The sequence below is a fragment of the Nematolebias whitei genome, chromosome 8 (genome assembly GCF_014905685.2).
Source record: "Nematolebias whitei isolate Nwh7 chromosome 8, NemWhi1, whole genome shotgun sequence".
NCBI classification, from domain to species: Eukaryota; Metazoa; Chordata; class Actinopteri; order Cyprinodontiformes; family Rivulidae; genus Nematolebias; species Nematolebias whitei.
The window spans coordinates 19,454,307-19,474,527 of NC_056505.1; the positions used below are offsets into that span (position 1 = coordinate 19,454,307).

At 38.2% G+C, this 20,221-nt stretch overlaps 1 protein-coding gene across 1 annotated transcript in view; it reads left to right on the forward strand.

Annotated features, from left to right (window-relative positions):
- Window positions 1–15,416, forward strand: part of LOC119413339 (MLX interacting protein) — a 20,578-nt gene extending 5,162 nt beyond the window's left edge. Inside the window, exons 2-18 of the mRNA XM_037680380.1 lie at window positions 369–475; window positions 1,081–1,166; window positions 1,357–1,446; window positions 1,583–1,624; window positions 2,139–2,313; window positions 3,034–3,123; window positions 3,304–3,398; window positions 4,469–5,033; window positions 5,262–5,347; window positions 5,479–5,578; window positions 5,682–5,794; window positions 5,946–6,053; window positions 6,123–6,250; window positions 10,461–10,584; window positions 11,840–11,969; window positions 14,332–14,646; window positions 15,383–15,416. Coding sequence (XP_037536308.1) covers window positions 369–475; window positions 1,081–1,166; window positions 1,357–1,446; window positions 1,583–1,624; window positions 2,139–2,313; window positions 3,034–3,123; window positions 3,304–3,398; window positions 4,469–5,033; window positions 5,262–5,347; window positions 5,479–5,578; window positions 5,682–5,794; window positions 5,946–6,053; window positions 6,123–6,250; window positions 10,461–10,584; window positions 11,840–11,969; window positions 14,332–14,450 — 2,158 coding nt within the window. The 3' untranslated portion in view covers window positions 14,451–14,646; window positions 15,383–15,416. The remainder of the gene's footprint in view (window positions 1–368; window positions 476–1,080; window positions 1,167–1,356; window positions 1,447–1,582; window positions 1,625–2,138; window positions 2,314–3,033; window positions 3,124–3,303; window positions 3,399–4,468; window positions 5,034–5,261; window positions 5,348–5,478; window positions 5,579–5,681; window positions 5,795–5,945; window positions 6,054–6,122; window positions 6,251–10,460; window positions 10,585–11,839; window positions 11,970–14,331; window positions 14,647–15,382) is intronic.
- Window positions 15,417–20,221: the final 4,805 nt, after the last annotated feature.

A 20,221-nucleotide genomic window follows, 5' to 3' on the forward strand; every position in this document is an offset into this window, starting at 1 on the left:
CGAGACCCGACTTTGAAATAAGAGGAAGATAATGGATGGAGGGACATTTAAATTCCTGTGATCATACAATTCTGGCATAAATATTAGTTTCTGTCCTACATCTGATTAAGATTGATTTTATTTGGTCATGTGTTGACATTTAATTCTTTATTTTATCAAGAGAAACTCATTGAGATTTTAAGATCTCATTTACAAGAGCACCCCGACCAAAGGGGTTTTTGTGATATTATAAATTATTTGAATGAAATATCTGACAAATATATTTGCAACTTCAGACACTGGATGTTATTATATGCTTACATTACTGTGGTTTATGTCTGTTATAATCTGAGAATTTGTTTAAATTCTTTCTTTCTTTGTCTTTCTAGTGGAAAATTAGTTTCTCCCAAATGGAAGAACTTTAAAGGTCTCAAACTGCTCTGGAGGGACAAGATCCGACTTAACAATGCCATATGGAGAGCCTGGTACATGCAGTGTAAGAGTTCAACATTTTATTTGACTTGGAATTGAGAGTGTGGTCAAATTGTTTCATGTTTAGTGAGGCGTGACATTGTTTTGACCAAAGCTGCAGGGTGCATGAAGGCATAAGACTCGAAGTGAAACATCAACCCTAAAGAAAATTCTTACAAATTAAACTTCTTGTTTGTAATTTTTCTTTTAATCTCTAATGTTTTTTTTTTTTTTTTTAGCTTTTAATTTTGCTGTGCAGCACTTTTGAGTAGCACTTGTGTTTGAAAGATGTTTTGTATATAAATTTGTGATTTATTTATTTATTTAAAGTTGTAGCTCTCATGTTTGTCAGCCTGTTCTTACCAGTCCCTGCAGCATAATGTTTAAACTCATAAGCTTTGGGGACTGGTTTCTGTTTATGAAGTCATCAAGAAAAATACAGTTTTAAAACCTAAATGGACTAGCAGAGCTTTGATTGCATGCCAACATCAAATAGTAAATTTAATTTTTGCCACAAAGATAAATACAAGCAGGGCAAAGCGTTATGCAAGCTGTGAGCCTGAAGCTAAATGTGTTTGCACACTTTGGGACTATGAAGCTGATTGATTATGTCATATCTTATTTCCTCAGATGTTGAGAAAAGGGGAAATCCTGTTTGTCACTTTGCAACGCCCCTGGATGGAAACATGGACTCAGATGTTCATCGTCCTGCAGAGGTAAATACAGGAAAGTTTGGTGACTCTGAGAAGTACTGAATGACAGATTTGTTTAGCCAAAATCCCACAGTTCATTTTAAGTTTAGTCTCCTATAAACTGCTTTGCTGTTTTTCTTGCTACTTCCTTCCCTTAAGTTGTGCACTCTTGGCACATTTGAGCTTAGTTCCTGTTTCTGTCTCTCTTCTACAGGCTGTTGCTACAGATGGAAAAGGCTGGAAAAGAAGAATTGAAATTGCCATAAAAGAATATCATAAATGGAGAACATATTTTAAGAAAAGGGTATTGTTGTGGTGTTATTTTAAATACACTTTAATTATTGTCAGGATAATACTTTGACTTCTGCAGGTGTATCTTCATTTTTTTATATTTTAAATATAAAACAGTGCTGTATAACATAGTCCTTCTTCTTTTGTAGCTGCAGAAGCACAAAGATGAGGACCTCTCCAGCTTACTTAAGGTATGGAGAACATCCTGATTAACTCACCAGAGCTCTTCTGATGTCCACATGATCAATATCATTAGCATCTATTCAGTTAAGTGTTAATACAGCTAAAACTAACCCATTATTTATTTACTTTATAAGAAATGGTCTGTCACTGTAATGGGAAAGGGTTTTGGCAGCTCATACTTTGTTTAGCTTATCATTTGCAGACACACTCACAGCGCTATGCAAAAGTTTCAGGCACTTAAAGTTAATTGAGTCTGATCTTTCACCGGCAGTCGTCTGCAATAAATGAAAATCTAACTCAGTTTAACCTTTTGCACATTATTGTATTAAACATAGAGAAAAATTGGTTTAAGATTAGTGCATGAATGATTTTATTGCCATCCCTTGTTGATTGTGCTCCACACGGCATGCTTGTGTGACATTAACTTGGTGGTTGCATTTTGAACAATTAAAGGGACCAGAGGAGCAGTTTTCTCTGTTTGGGGAAGTCTCTCCAGACATGCTCCGTGCTTCCTTTTATCAGGATGAAGAGTTTGCTTCACGCCGCGGGTCTCGTAAGCATAATGAAATCCCCGCCCCGATGGAGATGGAGGACCCCCTCTTTGACATGGACGTTCTGATGTCAGAGTTTACAGACACCTTGTTCTCTACGCTGGCCTCGCACCAGCCCATGGCCTGGCCGAACCCAAGAGAAATTGGTGAGAAATTCCTCAAAGGCTTTTAGGAGCTTTTGTTCAGTGGCCCTGAGGTGTAAATGAACAACATTTGAAAAAACTGAATTACATTATCCAAAGTGAAAGTGGCCGAAGCAGAAGTGGCCGGAATCACTTTTTGTGTGTGTGTGTGTGTGTGTGTGTGGGGGTGGGGGGGGGGGTGGAATTGCATATCAAAAAACAAAATTACATTTGAAAAAACACAGCAAAAACTCAACATTTGAAAAAACGGAATTATGTTTAGAAAAAAACAATTACATTAAGCCAAAGTGGAAGTGGCCGAAGCGGAAGTGGCCGGAATCACATTTGGAAAAAATGGAATTACATTTGAAAAAACGGAATTAGATTAAGTCAAACCACCTCAGGGCCACCATAGTTTTATGTTAATAAAGTAAAAGATAAATAACTCCTCCCCCCATTCACCACCACCAGCACTTCTGGTTTGGCTTAATGTAATTCTGTTTTTTCCAAATGTGATTCCGGCCACTTCCGCTTTGGCCACTTCCACTTCGATCACTTCCACTTTGGCCTAATTTTGTTTTTCAAATGTAATTTCGTTTTTTCAAATATTGTTATGTTTTTGTTGTGTTTTTTCAAATGTCGGTCATTTACACCTCAGGGCCACCGTACTTTTGCTTTGCGCTCATTACATTGTCTACATTCCTCCCCCCTCCCTCACCCTCCCTCTGCCCCCACCGTTCACAGCTCATGCAGGGAATGCAGACATGATCCAACCAGGACTCATCCCCTTACAACCCAACCTCGACTTCATGGACTCCTTCGATCCACTACAAGGTAGTGGAAAAGCACCACCCACAGCTGCAGCTGCAGTAATAAAACTCAAACTAATGGCACACACTGTATAGGTATCGTGCGCACATGCTCTGGTAACGCTGCTTTAGGAGTCAGCTTAACCTAACATAAGGAGTAGTGTGGTTTACTAACCTCCAGCTAACATAGAGACTCTTGTTCCAGACTTATTTCACAGCCTCCGTCAGCCTGTCTTCCCCTCTGTTTCCCCCACTGCATCATCTGTCACCCCTCAACCCAACAGCAGCTCTCAGTTGCAGGTAAACAGACCCAACCTCAGCCCCTGACACACTCCAGTATCACAATATGTGCTTCAACTTTGTTTTTGTTTTTTTCTGTGCTAAATTTTAAGGACTTCAGCCATCTTTAAGTCTTAATGTACATGCACACAAACCCCATTTAAAATATTATAAAACTTTATTTTTCCAGGAGTAAGCATGCCTCGCTGAAATATATTACCATGGAAGTAACAACAGTTTAGAAATATTTCTGATTTTGTGTCTGTCAGATTTATTCTCCTTTATGATTTTCAGAAGTGATTTATTCAGCAACAACAGTGTTTTTTTGGGTGGGGTTAAGTTGACACTTAAATGTTTACATTAAATTCTTGTTTGACTTTAAATAAACAGCATTTTTTTCATACGGAAACCTTTTTCAGTCCTCAAAGTCCAAGTCAACTCTGGTGTTGTCTGGACCTTTAAGAGCTGTGTTGGCTTGTAAATAGGTCTGCATTTAAAAACAGTATGAATGTATAATAAAAATTTATAGCATAATATTAAAATTATTATTATTATTATTATTATTATTATGGCAAGAATTACAGCAACACAAACAATACTCACTCCCATTTTATTTCTTGTAATTCCTTTTTATCAACATATTTTTGTATTATAAATCAAAATCAAGTATTTATAAAACATTTATGTGAGCTATTTTATTATTCCCAATATCACATTTTGCATTGCCATTTAATTTATTTTTGTTATACCACTTGATCTAAAACAAATATTAATGCAACTTAGTTGTCCTTTTCTTTTGTTTCTGCTTGTCTTTAGTTTAGAAGTCACAGCAAGCTTGACCATAATGGCATTAGCAGTAAATATTAGGCTAACTCTAATCACTGCAATTTAAATAATTTACTAATTAATTAGTTAAATAAATGGGAAATAATTCTGCATCCAGCTAAAGCAGCCTTAAAACGGTTTTAAACTTAAAAACCAGACCTTAAGTTTCCAACTAACCTGAACTTGAGTGATGTCTCTTCTCTAATATATCCTACTGTAAGAAAGTAATAACTTTTTTCCTTTTGTTTTTTTTAATCCTACACCAGACTCCATTAATGTCCTCCCTGCAGCTCTCAAGCAACCACATACCCCCAGCAGGCCCCCTGCCTCTTCCTGCACCCATGGTCAGTCAGACCAGTCAAACAGAAGACGATGGTGCTGGTGGAGCTGCATATGTACAGAACTTCGTGTCTCTATTTGGTGGGGAGGTGGCGTCCAGCAGTCAGTCTGTAGTTTCTTCAGTCTCTCAGCCTTCACCTGAGGATCCTCTGGCGCAGTGCCTTCCAGGCCAGAATTTGGCTCCAGCAGCACCCATGGTGCCTTTACCCTTGAACAACACCTCAGTGCTGGATGAGGCAGTAACTCCTACTGTGATCACACACACCGCCCCCTCTACTGTCACCCCCAGTGACACAGCCACCACCTTCAGCCACATCTCTGCTCCTCCGTCCCAGCTCCAGCCTTTGGCTCCACTGCCGGCTTCTCACAAGCAGCATCCTCAGGCTTTCGCTCTGCCTCGCTCTTTTCAGGCAAACACTTCCAGCAAAGTCCGTTCTGTGCAACGGTTCACTCCTGCTAATTCTCTTCCTTCTACCCACCTCATTTTCCCAGGTCAGCGGTGTTCTTATTTAAACTTAAGTTTTGGTTTATCTGAGAGTGGAAGGGTGTCTTGAAAAATGACATTTACACACAAATTACTCTGTCTCAAAGATGCTTCAGTTTACTGTCTTTTTTATATAAATCATATGTCAGGAAACCATATGTCAATATTAATATGTCAATCATAACTGGTCTGTGACTTGTTTTAATTCAAATATGAATAAATGCAAATCCTCTCAGCCCCTTTCCCAGGTCATCCCAGTTCTGTTTTTGGTACATCCCCACCTACCACTGGAGTGGTCATTACTACATCCCATTTTTCAGCGGTATGGTTTTATTTAATTTTCAAATCTGTCATAAATTACACTGTGGTAACTTTTAGATTTAGCTTTTCTGATTAGTAACAAAGTAAGTCTTTTTTGCACCAACTCTCATTCCTAGTAATTTTTTTTTTCAGGCCTCTAGATTGCCTCATTCGCAGAAGTCTCCTCAGCCCATTGTCCTAGAAGAGAAGTTGTTTTCTACTGGCCGACACAGTCAGAAAGAAACCTCTTCAGGTGGCGTTAAGATTTATTTTCTAAACTGAAAGCTTCTCAAAATGCTAAACTTAGTGTCTCTTTAAAAAAAAAAATCATTTCTGTGGGGGGGGTTTCTGTGCAGTTCACAATCAGCAGGAAACCAGTCAAGGGTCGCCTTGTGGATTTGATCAAGTTCCCAGTCCGCAGTCAATCATCATCAGCAGCTCAGCTTTGGTAAAGAATGAGTACAATCAGGTTTGTGTCTGTTACAGTTTTTATTATCTGTTCACATGTTTGAATTAATAAACCCACTCTTCATGTGCGATCCTGATGAACATCAACATATATTTTTTTCATCCAGTATGTGAAACACTCCATAATTAATATTTTCACTGGTGTGTGACAGAACCGGAGGACAACCCACATATCTGCTGAACAAAAGAGGCGATGCAACATAAATATTGGCTTTAAGACACTCGGAAACCTTGTTCCCACTCTGAAGTCACAGTCGAACGTAAGTCTGTTCATACGTCTTCTGTTACTAGAACTCCGCAGCTCTTGTCTCATGACTTTGTGGCTTCAGATTACAAATGCGGTCACGCTGCAAAAGACGGTGGAGCACATCGGGAAGCTCCAGCAGGAGAGGCAGCAGATACAGGAAGAGGTCAAGAGGCTACGAGAGGAGATAGAGGAGCTCAATGCTTCTATTAGGTAATCCAAAACATTATGGACAGTGATGTGCAAAAGTTTTGAGTCATCCCTTGTTTTTTTTATTAGCTTCTGAGTGGAATTTTCTTGGGATGTCTTTAAAATGGTTTCCATCAGTAGTACCGGTAGTTCAGGCTTTTTAAAAAGTCTTAATAGTTGTTTGGACTTTGGCTGTATTTTATTTATTTATTTTTTGTGCTAATTTTCAGTCCAATGCGTAATTATTTTTAAAGGATTTTTTTGTTTGTTTTTTCTTGTCAGACCACTTAACTTTGAACCATTCAGGCATTAAAAAAGCTCCTGAACTCGAAGGACGAACCAGTGTTGTGGTGACGCACAACAGGAAATGAGCAAATTTTAAATGAGATTTTCAGACACTTTGTTACAATCAGCCTGTCACAGAGACACAATTTGTTCTCATTTCTTTTAAATGAATTTATTAAAAACATGTGATAACACAATTTGACTCATAAAATAGTATTTTATCACCAACAAGAGCTATTATCTAAAAACTCCTCATACAGTTGATGATCAACATAACTGCTGTTGCAATATGGCACTGTGTGACAGGACCTTAAGAGTATTTAAGGCATCACCAAACAACAAACTTATGCCATCATATATCAGCATCCTGAAAACTTTCTCAAAACTTACACTTAACTATGCAACTTATGTAAGTGTGTTTGACATTTTTGTCAAATGTTGATGCTATATGTCACTGTGGGGCAGCCGCCCTCATCACAGTCTGCTTCATCATGCTCTGTAGAAGTTACTCTCATATTGATCTCAACCTTTGCACAAATCAAAAAACGCTCTCATATGCTTGTATGAGTTATGTATAAGCTATGGACAAGTTACATCTAAGTTACACAAAGGTTATGTATTTGTTCAACTCATTAGCAATACATTAAATATACGGCCAAAAAAGACATCCAGTTGATTTTTTTTATTCCATCTTCTGCGTATGTTTGCGTGTAGGACACAATTTACATAGGTCAACATAAGTTCTTGAATATGTTATACAGTGGTGCTTGAAAGTTTGTGAATGCTTTAGAATTTTCTATATTTCTGCGTAAATATGAGCTAAAACATCATCAGAATTTCACACAAGTCCTAAAAATACAGTGAACCCAGTTAAACATATGAGACAAAATATTCTACTTGGTAATTTATTTATTGAGGAAAATTATCCTATATTACATATTTGTGAGTGGCAAAAGTATTTGACCCCCCCCCCCCCCCTTTTTTTTTTCCCCAGTAACTGTTGATTACCTCTTGAGAATTTCTTGAGATTCAGTTCATGGACATATGTTGTGACATTTTCCTTCAGAATACTCTGATATAATTCAGAATTCATTGTTCCATCAGCAAACCGTCCTGGCCCAGATGCAGCAAAACAGGCCCAAATGATACTACCACCACCATGTTTCACAGATGGGATCAGGTTCTTGTGCAGTAATGCAGTTTTCCTTTCTCCAAACATAAAACATTTCATTTAAACCAAAAAATATATATTTTGGTCTCATCCAGCCACAAAACATTCTTCCAACAGCCTTCTGGCTTGTCTATGCCATGTTTAGCAAACTGCAGACGAGCAGCAATGTTCTTTATGGAGAGCAGTGACTTTCTTCTTCAACCCTGCCATGCCCACTATTGTTGTTCAGTGTTCTCCTGATGGTGGACTCATGAACATTAACATTAATGTGAGCGAGACCTTCAGTTGCAGAAGTTACCCTGGGCTCCTTTGTGACCTCGCTGACTATTACACACTTTGCTCTTGAAGTGATCTTTGTTGATCCACCACTCCTGGGGAGGGTAACAATGGTCTTGAGTTTCCTCTATTTGTACACAATCTGTCTGACTGGTGGAGTCCAAACTCTTTACAGATGGTTTTGTAACATTTTCCAGCCTGATGAGCATCAACAACTCTTTTTCTGAGCTGCTCAGAAATCTCCTTTGTTCATGTCATGATCCACTTCCACAAACATGTTGTGAAGAGCAGACTTCTTCAGTTTTTATTGGCGGTTGGCAAACAACTTATGGTGTGACAACAAAGTTCATGCTCAATCATCCAGGTATCATATCTAATCATTCTCAATCAGGCCATCTGGACAGTTTCTTTTTTATAGAGACAACTCTTTTTCTGACGTCCTCAGAAATCTCCTTTGTTCGTGTCATGATCCACTTCCACAAACATGATGTGAAGAGCAGACTTTGACAGATCCCCGTTCTTTAAATCAAACAGGGTGCCCACTCACACCTGATCATCATCACATTGACTGAAAACACCTGACTCTAATTTCACCTTCAAATTAACTGCTAATCCTAGAGGTTCACATTCTTTTGTCATTCATATTGGACAATATAATAATAATAGTAATAATAATAATATAATATATATAGCTATAGATATATATCCTACATGTCACTGCATGAGTGCAGCTACAGCGTGCACTCTGAAGACATTATTACATGCAGAGTCTGTGCGGATTGAATAAAAGGGCCTTCTCCTGCTCCGCTCCTGTTTCCTGGAATATCTTGCAAAAACATCTGAAGCTCTCGACCTTGACCTCTCTAAGTGGCTTTAAACATCTGTTAAGTTCCTGGGAAAACCCAATGCAGACATGTTCTTAGTTCTTAGTTTTCTACATCGCTTTACAGTCTAGCTGTTTTTGTTTTGTTTTTTTAAATATAATTTTCTTCCATTTATTTTTTCAATGTATATGCTTTCTTTTATGATTGTCTACTGTTGTCATCACTCTGTTAAAATTCAGGTTTCTCTTGTAAATGAGTCCTCAAGGCTCGGTGAGACTAACCTGTATAAATAAAGGTTTAATGAATAATACAATATATAATATTGGATCATTTTACTCAATAAATGTCCAAGTATAATATTTTTGTCTCATTAGTTTAGCTGGGTTCTCTTGATCTACTTTTAGGACGTGTGTGAAAATCTGATGATGTTTTAGGTCAGGGCAGTTTCTGAAAGCCAGCAGCTCAAGGGCTGGACATCCAGCGATTAAAGCCATTCTGTAAAATGAATTGAGTATTACAATGATCTGTTACCTTTCACATTTGTTTATTTTGGTGCATTGAATCATAAATGCAATAAACAAAACCCAAAGCCAGACCCCACCCCCCAACCAAAGTAAAAATAAATAAATAAATAAATAAATAAAAGATAATTATGAACTCATTGGTGGGTCAGACTGAATTTACCCGCTGGCCGGATGTGTGTTTTAGATCATTTATGCAGAAATATAGAAAATTCTAAAGGATTCACAAACTTTCAAGCACCACTGTAGTGTGACCGGGCCTTTAGGTTTGGTAATGGGTCATAGAAGGATCATTTTCCTGTTTTTCAATATGACTTTCAAAAACTGTTCATTTACTGCAGATATATACAGGTCCTTCTCAAAAAATTAGCATATTGTGATAAAGGTCATTATTTTCCATAATGTAATGATAAAAATGAAACTTTCATATATTTCAGATTCATTGCACACAAACTGAAATATTTCAGGTCTTTAATTGTTTTAATACTGATGATTATGGCATACAGCTCATGAAATCCCAAAATGCCTGTCCCAAAAAATTAGCATATTTCATCCCACCAATGAAAGACAAGTGTTTTTAATACAAAAAACGCCAACCTTCAAATAATCCTGTTCAGTTATGCACTCAATACTTGGTCGGGAATCCTTTTGCATGAATGACTGCTTCAATGCGGCGTGGCATAGAGGCAATCAGCCTGTGGCACTGCTGAGGTGTTATGGAGGCCCAGGATGCTTCTCATTTTTATCATTACATTATGGAAAATAATGACCTTTATCACAATATGCTAATTTTTTGAGAAGGACCTGTATATATTGCTTACGTTTAACTACACATGTAATCACAATAAAACAAAGACTAATAAGTACAGAATAAGTAAAACTGAAAAATGTATACGCAACAAATTTAAAGGTTAAATGGGTGTAGAAGCAGCTAAAGTCCAAAAGACCTTCAAAATGCCAGAACTAATAATTAAGACCACTTTTTTATTACAAAATAGCCTAACTTCTAAGAAGCAAAGTAAAGAAAAACTGGCCTGATTTAACCATTTCTGTATTTAGCACAATGCATTTTCTCACTTTTCTTAACATGTGCAAAAGTTGGACAGACTAAAAACCTTTAACTGTTCTGTCTGTCTCCCCTCACTGTTTAACCTCAGCTTGTGTCAGGAGCAGCTACCTGCGACAGGTGTGCCAGTGAGGCGGAACCGCTCAGACCACATGCAGGACAAGTTCAGTGACTACGTAAAGACCCGCACTCTTCAGAACTGGAAGTTCTGGATCGTATCCTTCCACAAGACAGTTTTACTCTCTGCCGTTTACTAAAACCCCCAAATAAATCAAATAGTGATGTGGAATGCCCATGTACAGTCAAGGATGCACACATTCACAGACAAGCATTGAAAGTTTTGCTGGTATGGTAGCTATGTTGTATCATGAAAAAAGAAAAGTATTTAGCTGTTTATCAAGTTCAGGAAGGAATCCCCTACCTTTCTTGGTGGGCCGGTGCCTCTTGCGCAAAGCAGCGTGTCACATTTGAGTCACTTCACCAGTGACTCAGTTTACCCATCACCAGTAATCCTTGTAGCCACAGTACAGCTCTTTATGTGCCACTGTTCTCACAACTCTGATAAGATTTCTTTTGAAGTTTAGTTGGCGGCATCAGATAATCATTGGTGCTGCTCGCAGTCGCCGAATGTTTGTTGCATCATACACTGTTGCAGAGGAAATGCACAAATTGTTCTGAAGGTTTTCGGAGCAGCTTGTGTGTTTTTTCAGTTTTTCCTTTCTGCAGAGTAACTCTCCTGCTGAGCCTCGTGGCAGAGGTGTCACTACGTTCATGGCAGTGAGTTGTTTGTTTCTGCCACCACCAGCAGTGATCTTGGGCACACCACGGGGAAAACAAATGGAGTTGTCCATAGTTTGTGTTTGAATAAGTTTGTCCTGCTTATAATTAATCTTTTAATGAGTCTCTCTCTCTCTCCTGTTGTAATTAATCTGGTATGTGTATTTGCTTTTCAGCATAAAGGATGAACACATTTTCTTTGAAGTTTTATTTCTGGTTTGTAGCAAATCTCTGATCTCAGAACTCAAATCTTGATGATGATCAGTAAGCATCAGTCCTTGACTGGACTACAGCACGCAACCACTCAGGAGTGATGTTTGTTTACAACTTTCCTTCCTTGTTTCAGTATTGACAGCTGCTTTTTAAGTACCTTCTCTGCACCAGAGGTTAATAATGTACATTAATGAACTGAACTCCAGTTTGAGCTCGTCTTGACTTCTACCCTTAATATACTGCAGAGACTTGATGATGGATTTCCTGCAAAATTCAGTGTTGCACAAGCTTCCTTCAATAGACCTAAAAATAAGCAGCTCTGTGTTTCTGCAGAGGGTAAAGCTTTTGATTCTCAGCTCGTTTTCTTCTTTTCTGGTCGTAGATGCTTGCAGAATTTGCTGCTTGGTTATTTTTAGATCAAGAGTTGCATACCTGTCTCTCTCCGAAGTAAAATATTCCTTAACTGTATTACCTTTTTAGTTCAGCATCATTATCAAGCCCCTCTTTGAGTCTTTCAATGGAATGGTGTCGACCACGAGCAAGGCGGAGCTGTATCAGACCACGCTGCAGTGGCTCGATGATCACTGCTCCCTCCCCGTCCTCAGACCCAGTAAGTAAAAATGTCACTCGTTTTAAATACAGTGTGATTAATTCACAAATGCAACTGTTTGACATTAAAATGTCTGGGCAGTTCAAATCTGCCCACATAATCTGTGCGAGTGGTTGTTCCAGTCTCAGGGATTTTCACTGTTGCCTCTGCATCGGTCTGTATTTTCCTGAATTATTACTCAGTTGCCATGACACAACGGGGAGTTTTACAATGCAACAAATTTCTGATACAGATCAAAACACTCATGACGATCAGGTTTCACTGAATGTTTTTACAACCTTCTCACTTCTTTGTTTAAATGTGTTTCCCTTCAGTGACCTTGTTTATTTTGAGTTGACACTGACATCATTATTCAGCTAAGTCCAACATTTGTGTGCTTCTTAATTTCTGCTAATTCCAGTTTGTTATGCTCCTTTCAGCTTATTTTTGCTAATCTCAGCTATTTCAGCTAATATTTAGCTGTTTTATGCTAATTTCAGCTTTTTCAGCTAATTCCACATTTTTTGCAATCATTTCAACTTTTGTCAGACTAATTCAGCAAAATCATGCTCTACCCACTTCCTTCTGGTAATTTAAGCTTCTTTCTTCTTGGTTTAGTTACTATTCAGCTTTTTTGGCAAAGTTCAACTTTTCTCAGATAATTTAAACTTTATTGTGCTAATTTCGGCTTCTTTCAGCTTTAGTGGGCACAATTGTGGTCACTCCACTCTCTTTTGGTAATTTAAGCTTCTTTCTACATTTCTTTAGCTACTATTCAGCTGCCTTTGGCAATTTTTTGCTTTTTTAATAGATAATTGCATAGTTTTTTGTACGCATTTCTGTTTCTTTCAGCCTTGGTGGGGACATTTGTGCTCACTCCATTTCCATTTGGTAATTTAAGCTTCTTTATACTTTTTTAGATATTCAGCTGTTTTTTTTGGCAGATTTCTGCTTTTTCAGATTATTTCTTCTTTTTTGTGCCAATATCTGCTTCTTTCAGCCTTAGTGGGCACATTTGTGCACACCACTTCTCTTTGGTAATTTAAGCTTCTTTCTATTTTTTTAGCTACTATTCAGCTGGCTTTTTTTTTTTTTTTTTTTTTTGGCCAATTTCTGCATTTTTCAGCAAATTTCTGCTTTTTGGTGTGAATTTCTGCTTCTTTCAGCGTTCGTGGGCACGTTTGTCCTCTTTCCATGTCCTTTGGGTTATTTAAACTTCTTTCTACTATTTTTTTTTTAGTTACAATCTCTTGTAACTAAAATACTTGTAATATCTTTGAGTAATGGCTTTCTTCTTGCCACTCTTCCATAAAGGCCAGATTTGTGCAGTGTACGACTGATTGTTGTCCTATGGACAGACTCTCCCACCTCAGCTGTAGATCTCTGCAGTTCATCCAGAGTGATCATGGGCCTCTTGGCTGCATCCCTGATCAGTCTTCTCCTTGTTCGAGATGAAAGTTTAGAGGGACGGCCGGGTCTTGGTAGATTTGCAGTGGTCTGATACTCCTTCCATTTCAATGTGATTGCTTGCTCAGTGCTCCTTGGGATGTTTAAAGCTTAGGAAATATTTTTGTATCCAAATCCAGCTTTAAACTTCTCAACAAAAGTATCTCGGACCTGCCTGGTGTGTTCCTTGGTCTTCATGATGCTCTCTGCGCTTTGAACAGAACCCTGAGACTATCACAGAGCAGGTGCATTTATACGGAGACTTGATTACACACAGGTGGATTCTATTTATCATCATCAGTCATTTGGGACAACATTGGATCATTCATAGATCCTCACTGAACTTCTGGAGTGAGTTTGCTGCACTGAAAGTAAAGGGGCCGAATAATATTGCACGCCCCACTTTTCAGTTTTTTATTTGTTAAAAAAGTTTGACACATCCAATAAATTTCATTCCACTTCTCGATTGGTCCCACTTGTTGATTTTTCACAAAAAAATTTAAATTTTATATCTTTATGTTTGAAGCCTGAAATGTGGCAAAAGGTTGAAAAGTTCAAGGGGGCCGAATACTTTCGCAAGGCACTGTACGTGTGTTTTACAGCCCACAGGTTTACCGTGGTCTTTCACTGACCTTTAACCTCACTTTTATCTGAGGGAAGAAGCTGTTTTTAGTAACTACAACAAAAAGACGTGCCTTGACGCTCTGTATTCCTCATGTTGTGCATCAGACACAGCTCTGCTGTGAATGTGGGGCAAAAAACACTTCTGATGCAAGTTTAGTGAATGAAAATATAACCAACAGGAGTATTTTAATGTTTTTAGTCATCTACATTGTAATCTTTTTTTTTATTGCCTATTTAGTTTATGTAAGCAGGTACTGATTAGAGAGCATGACATGGTTTGAAAGTAATGAGATGAATTTCTTTTATTTTTCAGTGGTTTTGAGTACGCTCCGCCAGCTGTGCACAACCACGTCCATCCTGACCGATCCCTCCCTGCTGCCTAAAGAAGCCGTCGAGGCTGCCACGCACACAGGTGACCCAAAAGTTATCTGAACATTTTTCACCTCAATAATTGGGAAAACGTATCTATCGTTCTTGTAAGACATCTGAGGAAGTCGTCGTGTCTTCCATCCATACTGGAGAAATCAAGAGAACCCTACGTGGGGCTGTGTTTCTTTGGCTCTTAATGTGACGGTCGTTCATATGTTGACTGACAGGACTGATGCAGTGACTACTTCGCCTTCTCCAGGTGACAATCCTCTAAACACTTCAATGTAAGCTGGTACTTTACGTTTTAAATCAAGAAAAGGGTTTTCCTTGTGGTTTTGAAACGTTGTGTTAAAAAGGGAAATACTGAATGAATGTTTATTCAGAATGAAAGCATTTTTTTTACCAGAAGATAAAGGTGGGATTGTGTTTTTTATAATGTGGAGACTAGAACTGTAGTTTTAATGTAGGTGTTCTTATTTGACTTTTGTTTTTCTTGTTACAAAAGACTCGATGTAGAAAACCTGGATGTACCGGTAGATAACCTGAGGGGGCATGTCCAGTTAGAGTTTTGCTCCATTTCACATCCCTTATTTACTCAGGAAAATGTTAGATTATCTGTTAACACTAGAGTTTATCTTGTAGTTTCTGTCTACTTTGATTTGATACCTTTTGCACATTCTGCCCGTTTGTTTTTGGTGCTTTTTTTTAAAAAAAATGGCAAACTACAACTCAATGCTGTCAATCTTTAGTTTTTACCACCACAATCGGCCTGATGGAGTCAAATTACTTACAGCCCTCAGAGAGCAACGCTACAAAGCGGTACACATTTTATATATTTGCGTACAGTATCTCACCACCTTCTCTGCAGGAGGGTTTTTTCTTTGATGATGACTCAGGGTTACACTTGTGTGTAAGAGTTTTGTGCATTCATCTGAACAAACAAAGACCCATCCATCCATGATCTTTACCCGCTTCTTCCTTTTCGGGTCACGGAGGTCACTGGTGCCCATATCCAGCCGTCACTGTGCGAGAGGCGGGAGACACCTTGGACAGGTCCATCACAGGGACACATGGAGACAAACGAGACAACCTCTCAATCACACGTAGGGACAATTTAGAGTCACCAGTCAGCCTAAAATGCATGTTTTTGGTATGTGGGATGAAACTGGGTTTGAACTGGTGACTTTCTTGCTGGGAGGCGGCAGCTCTACCAACTGCACCACCATGCCACCCCCAAATAGAGACCTCAGCAAAAAGACTGTCCGTCTCCATCACTGTGACTAGTTTACACATGCTTTCTGTGCGTTTCTTACATGAAGTTCAACACAAGCCATATTCTAGAAGAGCTGGTTCACCACTGTAGAACATCAGACTTTTGATGTAGCTCTCTGCATACTTTGTGAACAAAATCAGGGTAAAAGATGCAGAATGAGCTGTCGTACATCAGCCTTATGGTCAAAAGTGTCCTTACCTGTAGTTACTGCTCGCTGATATGTTTTTTTGTTTGTTTGTTTTTGAAATGTTGCTCATCGCTCCTCAGGCAGATGTATGTTTTTGGCATGTAGTTCTTTTATACATGCATATTTTTGGAGAGCGTTTACAGAAGTAAAAGGCACAATTTTATTTGATGTATGTGCCTTTTTCAGAGTGCAGTCTTTTTTTTTAAATTGTGGTTGAAAGGGTCTTTTAATGAGAGGTTTGGCATTTTGAGACATTTTACCTGTGGAAAGTTAGCAACGAGTGTCAAGATTTAGCTCTGCTGAAACGTGCAGTGGTTTTCTAGCTGAATGTTGGAGTCCAGATGAAATCGCTGCAGTTTATAAGCTCCTCATCCCAAAAATTCCCCGTCTGATCAGGCATCTTTATTCTGCTTTAGTCAACTTAAATCCAAAATTTCAAGAATTTACTCACTGTTCTTGTTGTTTTCTTGGAAATTACGAAGCTCAAATAACTTTATAAACACCTGCAGGATTCTGTTTTTTCCATACAGGAACTGAAAGCTGTTTATACTGCTAACTAAATGATTGGTGTTTTTGGAAAATAAAAAGCACATTTTAATGTTTTCATTGTTGCTTAAATGATTTTGTTTCTCTTTGCATTATTTTTTTCTTCTTCTTTTGAATAGCTGCATGAAAAAGCACCAATTTTTCTCCCTTCACCTGCAGTGTTGTGTGAGGATGCATTTTGTTTTTTCCTCTCTCATTCAGTCAATTTTAAATTATTTACAAGTTGAATTTCACCTGTTTGTTTGCCTCTTCTTTGAGCACATTTTGCCTTATTGATGTACAGTATATTGCAGATGGGATCTACATTTGTTGTTCCCATATTTCTGTTACTTTGTGTGTGTCAAAGGGAAAATAAATCTATTTTCTTATGCTGTATGTTTTTCCAGTTCTCGGACTCGTTTTACATGTTGACTCTGAATCAAAATAAACTCGTGAAAACAATCTCAGCTTTTTATCATTTTATTATTAATAAATAATTGTTTCTGAATAAATAATTTGTAAAAAAGTCACGGTAAATATAAATGTGAGTTATGACTGTTAAAAAATAAATAACAATGACTAGACATCAGAGCTTTGGCAGTATTTTCTGCACATGCTGCAGGAAGCACTTTGCATTAATGTAAGGGTCCAGGGCCGTATCGAAGGTGGGCAGGCTGCAGTTTTTGGAGCTGGTCTGGTTGCTCAGTAGGCGCTCCACATCCTGCATGAACTGCGCACTTGTCTTGAGCTCCTCTGACAGCTCGGGGATGGGCTCAGCAAACTCCTGCATGTAGCAGCTGAAGGTGGAGATGTGAACGGTGAGGGGCTGGTGCTCTGGCGGGAGCAGCTCCGTCATGTTCAGGGAGCCGCAGGAGATGTTCGGGAGCAGCCCTGGAGCAGACTGCGAGGGAGCAAAAATATTTCAGCCTACTTATTTGAGGTTATGATAAACTTGTGTAGACCTAATTGTACCCAAATCAATGAGGAGAATGATGCAGCAGCTGCTTCAAGCAGCTTTCTGAAGCCCACAGTTTAGTGTTTTTAAATGAGAATACTCTTCTACAGTTTATTTTGAATCTAAGGGTAATATACATTTATTTAAGATGGTTAGTTATTGCTACATTTTTTAAAATGGAAAAATACCTATTGTCCCAAAAAATAAAAATAATTGTTTCTTGTCTCAAAAATCAGTCTTGGCCATAAGAAACTAATCAGTTGACGTCTACACAAGTTCTTTGTCACATTTTGTGACCATTAAATTGCTTTTTTTAAATGCTAAAAGTGTCTATCCTCCTTTTTTTAATACATTATTTTTTTTACTTTTATGCTGTAGTATTTATTTTTTATTATTATTTGAAAGGAAAGGATTATAAACTTTATACGTCCAATATTTCAATAAATATAAGCTACATGAAATTAGTGATTGGAAGTTGCAGATGATTTTTCTTTCTTTTTTGGGGGGCTTAAAAAGTTCTTATTAAATTAATATTTGCCTTTATTTGTTAAAATATGCATACAATACTTACAAGGTGGCCCAGCATGCTCTGTATCTCCTCCATCAATGTTTTCACGGTGGAGGCCAAGGCCCCGTCTTCTGTGCCCTTCCTCAGAGGCTGGCAGCATGTTCGTGCAAAAAGCATGCACACCAAGAAGAGGCCTGCAGCAGCGACAAGTGCGAGCACGGAAGATAATCAGTGCCGAATGCACATGTGGACTGAGATTACAGATATGCAGCCAACATGAAAGCCTCAGCGTTTCACTACCCAAACACAAGATTCTTACCTGTGTGGAAATCCATGACAGCAGGAGTGTTCAGTCCACAGCACGGTTCTGCTGTGACACTTTTCTGTCTACCATCTTTTAAAGATAGCTTTTTATTCAGCCTTTTGAGATAAAAATCTATGACATTTTCCTCTGCGTATGGGAAAGCTGCTCTTGACTCAGTTTTACTCTTTGGAGTTTTACACAAACTGCACCCCCGTGTAATCAGATTAAATGCAAATTAATTTAGGAAATGTAATAATGGGTATTTTGTGTCCTTCTTTCTGATATTAGTCTAAAGATCTGTATGAAGATAAGAAGATGATTAAACAGACCCTTGTTCAGAAAATGCATTTAAAGTAAACACATCTCCTACATAAATGGAGGACTTTCAACGTTTTTCAACCACAAACCTCAAGGTCTAAAAGTGTGTCAAGAGAAGCTTGTTTTACTCCATGAAACAGAGATCCTTCTATGGATCAAAATACTGAAGCTAAAAGTCTGAAAGGTTATCTTAGGTTCAAACAAAATGAGCCTCTTGTAAATGAGTCAGTGGGATTAACCTGTATAAATAAAGGTTGAATGAAAAAAAAAGTGGTTTTGAAGGGCAGGATAGTAAAGGTTTACAGAAAAAGATTGATTTGTGATTACAAATATAGCTAAGTGTGTTTTTTGTGATTAATATTCATTAATGCAGTCTTTATTTTCGTATCAGCCACACAAGTTGTTTATTTCTATAGCACATCCATCCATCCATCCATCCATCCATCCATCCATCCATCCATCCATCTATCCATCATCTTTACCCACTTCTTCCTTTTCAGGTTGCGGGGGTCACTGATGCCCATATCCAGCAGTCACTGCATGAAAGGTGGAGGACACCTTGGACAGGTCTCCAGTCCATCACAGGGACAGAGACAAATGAAGACACTCTCTCACTCACACCTAGGGACAATTTAGAGTTACCAATGAATCAGCCTAACATGCATGTATTTGGTCTGTGGGAGGAAATGCACACATGCACGGAGAGAACATGAAAACTCTGCCCAAAAAGCCCCCCCACCCAGCTGGGATTTGATCTGGTGATACTTTTGATGAGAGGCAACAACCAACAGTGCCACCATGCTGCCGCCTCAGCTCTACACCATAAAAGCTTAAATAAAAAAATAATGAATTAAGCTTGCACAATAAACAGCTTGATATCTCACTCCAGCCGAAGTAAAAGTCATTGATAAGAAGCTCGTTTTACCTTAAAATGATTAACAAACTGAGTTCTAATTTTCAAAAGTAGATGTTTCACTGATCAGGGGCCACATCCGTCACCTCGGCCTTTGAGCCTGGATCTAAGATGATCCAAAACAAAGGGTTTGGATGGAAACATTTAGCCAAGTTCATTTAGGTGAATAAAACCAACATACAAAGACATTCTAATGGTGTGAACAGAATCAAAAGAAGGCAGTAAATGTATCAAAGCCATCTATCAGATTCTTGGTTGTATTAATTTATGGACAACTGAACTAATCTATCAAGTTCAAAGTTCTGATTAAATCCAAGATTTCTTGTCTACAGGTCACAATAAGGATCTAAATGGTCATTTACACTGTTGTAACTATTTAAGAGATTAGACTGAAATGAAATTATTCCTGTTGAGTTTTTGTTCAGTTGAAGGATTTTATCACCATCCTTATTTGTATGTTTCTAAGACAGATTAGTAAGGCCTGAATAAATGAATGTCATCAGCAAGATTGTTAAAGACAATGTGGTAATTTTTTTTAAATAAAGCCCAAGTAAAGCATTATATAAATGTGGGCTAAGCACCCCTAAAGGTCAGATTCTAGAATCGCCCCTTCATAAGTCCATACATCTTTAATCAGCTTTATAAACTAAAATTAAAATCAAGCCACAATGACTGACCAGAAGAGGGCACGTTTCTTTATTGCAAAACAAAACATATTTCAGGAAAGAGGCTGTTTTCCTGTTCTTTATGTAGCTATTTTTTACCAGCTCAAGAATAATACATTGCAGTGAGTAATTCATTTACTGTGTGTGTGTGTGTGTGTGTGTGTGTGTGTGTGTGTGTGTGTGTGT